Source organism: Gouania willdenowi, chromosome 5, assembly GCF_900634775.1.
Source record: "Gouania willdenowi chromosome 5, fGouWil2.1, whole genome shotgun sequence".
NCBI classification, from domain to species: Eukaryota; Metazoa; Chordata; class Actinopteri; order Blenniiformes; family Gobiesocidae; genus Gouania; species Gouania willdenowi.
Window position 1 is genome coordinate 27,127,140 of NC_041048.1, and position 4,242 is coordinate 27,131,381.

The following is a 4,242-nucleotide window of genomic DNA, read 5'->3' on the forward strand; positions in this document are numbered from 1 at the left end:
GGGGGGGGGGGGGGGCCGATGGGGTGGGGGGTCTGGGGGTTGGGGGTGGGATCGGTGGCGTGGTGCGCTGGGTCCTTGGCTCCTTGGGGCTTTCTCGGGTGTGTAGGGGGGGGCGATGGCTGCCTCTCGGCTTGGGATCTTGGGGGCGTTCGGGGGGCTGCTTGGCCGTGGGGTGGTCGCCGGGGGCCCTTAGGCTGCCTGCTCTTGCTGCTGGCCTGACTGCTTCTTCGGGCCCGGGGGCGGCTCTTGGGTTTTGCAGTGGCGGTTCTTGGAAATACATTTGTCATGGATGCACTGGCCTTGGGCTGTGGGATAACACTCATACTGGGCTCAACCTTAGACACGTTGTTCCCAAATACCTGTTTTATGGAATTTCCACTCACTCTTCCTCTGTTCACAGCCACCACCATTATTCCTAAACCGCACACTGGTCACCAAACTGGCTTGACAACACAACAATAAGCACAATATACACAACCACAATTTCACATCGCATCACTTAAAACCTAACAACTATTCCCCACCCATTCTATATCCTATCTTGTATCCCTCTTCCCAGTTAACTTCCCCACCCCCCTCCAACCCCTCACCTTGGTGTAACACTGCCCCTCTCTTTACATCCTCCCTTTACAGTTTTTCTCGAATGTCAGGACACATTTCAGGAAACTGCCCTCCATTTTCTCTAAACTCTAAACACAAAACACTTTTCTCAAGCTAGCTCCACAAAAACTCGCAGTCTCTTTACAAAACGAAACTCTCACTCCAAAACCCAAACTTTCACCACAAAACTGTTGCTCCTATGGCCAAAACCAAACTTTGACAACAAAATGGTCCTCACAGCTTGCAAAAATGTAAACACTATTGGATATCTATCACACACTTCAATAAAAATTGAAAACACAATGTTCAGGGTGTGATGTTCTCAGTACCCCATCATTTGTATAGTAATCACATCTGTATAGTAATCAATAGTAAGTCACAGATTATTTTTAGGGGAACCTCATTTATTGACAACCTGTACAAACATACTTTTTCCAAAACAAATTTCAAAAGAGAACAAAAGCATACATGGGGATACATGTCACAAATTCTTACAGTAAAGAGGTTCTATGGGGTCTGTGGGGGGGCCTGTGCGGGGGACTGTGCACGGGCCTGCGCATCACGTCGTCGGGGGGGTCAGGCCACAGGACCTCGTCCACATCGCAGGCTATGTTTTCCCTCGCCAGGCAGCGGGGGAAGAAAGCTCTGGCATGCCGGACCCAGCCTGAGTAATCCCCCACATCATCACAGGCCAGGTCCATGGCCCTGAGGAGGTTCTCTCTACTATATGGTTGCCGGTCATACACCTTCCACCGCCATGATGAGAAGAACTCCTCTATGGGGTTGAGGAAAGGTGAGTAGGGTGGCAGACATACATTGAGGAATTGTTGGTGTATATTGAACCACTCTCTTATCTGGTTGGTGCGGTGAAAACTGACGTTGTCCCAGATGATGACATAGATGGGAGGAGGCTGTGCTGGAACCAGATTCTGCTGCTCACGGTCAATCAGGATGTCCCGTAGGTCTCCCAGGAATGTGAGGAGACGCTGGGTGTTGAAGGACCCAAGGAGAGCCTGCCTGTGGAGAAGCCCTTCTGAGGTCATGGCTGCACATAGGGTGATATTCCCCCCACGTTGGCCAGGAACGTCCACAATTGCTCTTTGGCCAATTATGTTACGGCCTCTCCTCCGTCTCTTGGTGAGGTTGAAGCCAGCCTCATCCAGGAAGATGTATTCATGTTGTCTCATCATGGCGTCCAACCCCAAGATTCTCTGTGGAAATGAATAGAGTATGGGTAGTGTCACAGAAGGAGTACTACAGTACACTGTGGGCTACTGTGCAGTACAGTGAGCTTGTACACCCACTGTACTGTGAACAATCAACATTGTATACCCGTATGTATACTTACTTGCACATACTGGAAACGTAGCTCTTTGATTCTGTCCGAGTTACGCTCAAAGGGAACTCTATAAGCTTGCTTCATGCGTAGCTTCTGGCGACGGAGGACTCTGTCTATGGTGGCCAAACTGACTCTGTCAATACCTCCAAAATTTATGTTGTCAGCTATGACTCTCTCCTTTATTTCCCTGAGTCTGATGATGTTGTTTTCCCGGACCATGTCCACAATGAGGATCTCTTGCTGTGCTGTAAATAGGGGAGCCCTTCCACCATGATGTGGCAATCTTTCAACCCTATAGAAACAAATATGCTTTCACTCTTCAAAAAAAGACTTACAATCTACAATACAAACATCAATGGAAATGTCCAGTCTCCCAAAGCAAACGTAATGTGGTGAAACCAATTTAGATTGTGGGCTACAAACATTTAGACAAAGTAACTACAGTACATACCTGTTGTGTTGTCTGAATGCCCGAATTATGGTGGACACTGAGAACCTGCTGAGGTTGGGTTGGACTCTTAGTCCAGCTTCTCTCAGTGACATTCCATGGACAATGACATGGTCAATGACAGTAGCTCGCATTTCATCTGTGATGATTGTACGTGGTTGTCTTGCTCTTCCTCCTTGCACTCCTCCTCTCCCTCCTCGCCCTCCTTGGCCTGCTCCTCGCCCTCCTCTGACACGAACTCCGCCTCTGTACATTCTGTTGCCGTTTGGCACCTTCAGCAAACTGTGCATTCTAAACTGGCCTATATAGGTGTTGTCACATCATTGGCAGGTGTCTTCAATTTTGAGTCGTTGTGCATTCTCAAGCGGCCAATATGGATGGTGTCACATGTGTCTTCAATTTTGAGTCACAGTGTTTAAGCAATGACACCCGTGCTTTCATTGTGTTCAACTTTTGATGTCTGAGTCTACCATTTTGCATTGTGTGAGCAAAAGTGTGTTTTAGCAAGTGTGAAAGTGTTTAGCATAAGTGTGAATGTGTTTAGAGCAGTGCAAATGTGTTTAGAGTTCTGCAACATGTGTTTTGGCAAATGCAAATGTGTTCAGAGTTTTGTGAAATTGGAGATTGAGGTGAATGTGTTTATAGTTAAGCCAACTAGAGGCCAGATTTATTAAAGTGTTTAGGCAACTGGTCATTGTGCTCAGAGATCTAGAAATTGTGCTTTAGCAATCGAGAAAAACTGTAATAAAGTATTTCTTACCCTTCCCTAGGGAGGGCTGGTGATGGTCACAATTATGCAATGAAATAAATAAATTTATTTAATTGCAATAATAAAATATGCATTGCTGTTAAAAGATTGCACTTCTTGTAGTGTTAACCTTCGACAGCATGTGCAGACAAGGTAAAAAAAAAAAAAAAAAAAATTAATGGAACGATTTTCCCATCCACATTACAGTGTAACTCATCCACCCTCCTGCACAATCTCTTTTGGAAAGTTGAATTAAAATTACATTGAAATTTACTCTTCCTCCAGCGATCCCTCTCATAAATTTGGAATTTCCTTCTTTTGTACGGGAATAATGGAAGTGGAGTGACCTTAAATATTATACAATGCACGATGTTGATAATGTGAATTTTTCTTTAATTAAACTTGTGCAGCTCATATTTAAAAAAAGAAAATTAAAAAAAAAAAAAAAAAACACATGCTCTTATGCCAAGCTGTAACACTGGGTGAATTATCAAATGCAAATTAATTAGTGTTTAGAAACTGAGTTGGAAGCAACAAATTGCACTTAGAAAATTAAAGAAGATAGCACTTGTTCTTCACTGTGTAATTTATTTGTGTAAAGTTCAAACGAGAAGCAGGCCACATGTACAGGGCAGCTGTCATTTCAAACATTAGATTATCCTAATAGTTTTTCATTTAAAAGTCATTGTTTGACTTCGAATTAAAACGAATATCGAAGCGAAGACAAACTGTTTTTAAATGGTGCCTGTGGTCAGTGTAGAGTCACAGCTTGGGCAGACTTTGTCTTAAAGAAAAGACTGAAAACTAAATCTCTGAAGTTATCCATTTTAATTTCTTAAACCAGTGGTTCTCAACCTTTTCAGCCCTTAACACCCCAAAAAAAGGTACCAGAGACCGGGGACCCCCACTGTAGCTGAAGGTGGTTGAACACATGAACATTGAAGAACAGTCGTGGAGACAGGGTCATCTATAAGGGGGAAGAAAGGGGAGAGATTTTCGGGGTCCATCCATAAAGTCAGTAAAATGATGGTTTATTGTTCTATGAATCTGTGATAACCTCATTTATTTATTCATCTGAATAATATCCACTGTTATCCTGGAAGTTTA

At 44.1% G+C, this 4,242-nt stretch overlaps 1 protein-coding gene across 1 annotated transcript; it reads right to left on the reverse strand.

The window, feature by feature from the left end:
- Window positions 1-1,091: 1,091 nt before the first annotated feature.
- On the reverse strand, window positions 1,092-3,014 carry LOC114463418 (uncharacterized). Its single transcript, XM_028446966.1, has 3 exons — window positions 2,391-3,014; window positions 1,949-2,231; window positions 1,092-1,811 (listed from the first exon to the last, which is right to left on the reverse strand). The coding sequence occupies exons 1-3, from the start codon at window positions 2,675-2,677 to the stop codon at window positions 1,092-1,094; spliced, it is 1,290 nt and encodes a 429-aa protein (XP_028302767.1). The 5' UTR covers window positions 2,678-3,014.
- Between the last annotated feature and the right edge of the window lie 1,228 nt (window positions 3,015-4,242).

Excerpts from the sequence above, each read along its gene's own strand:
- LOC114463418 (XM_028446966.1), bottom strand. The coding sequence starts at position 2,677 with ATGCACAGTTTGCTGAAGGTGCCAAACGGCAACAGAATGTACAGAGGC. Across the intron at positions 2,232-2,390 it reads GCATTCAGACAACACAACAG|GGTTGAAAGATTGCCACATC; the intron begins GTATGTACTGTA and ends TTGTTTCTATAG. Across the intron at positions 1,812-1,948 it reads TACGTTTCCAGTATGTGCAA|AGAATCTTGGGGTTGGACGC; the intron begins GTAAGTATACAT and ends TCATTTCCACAG.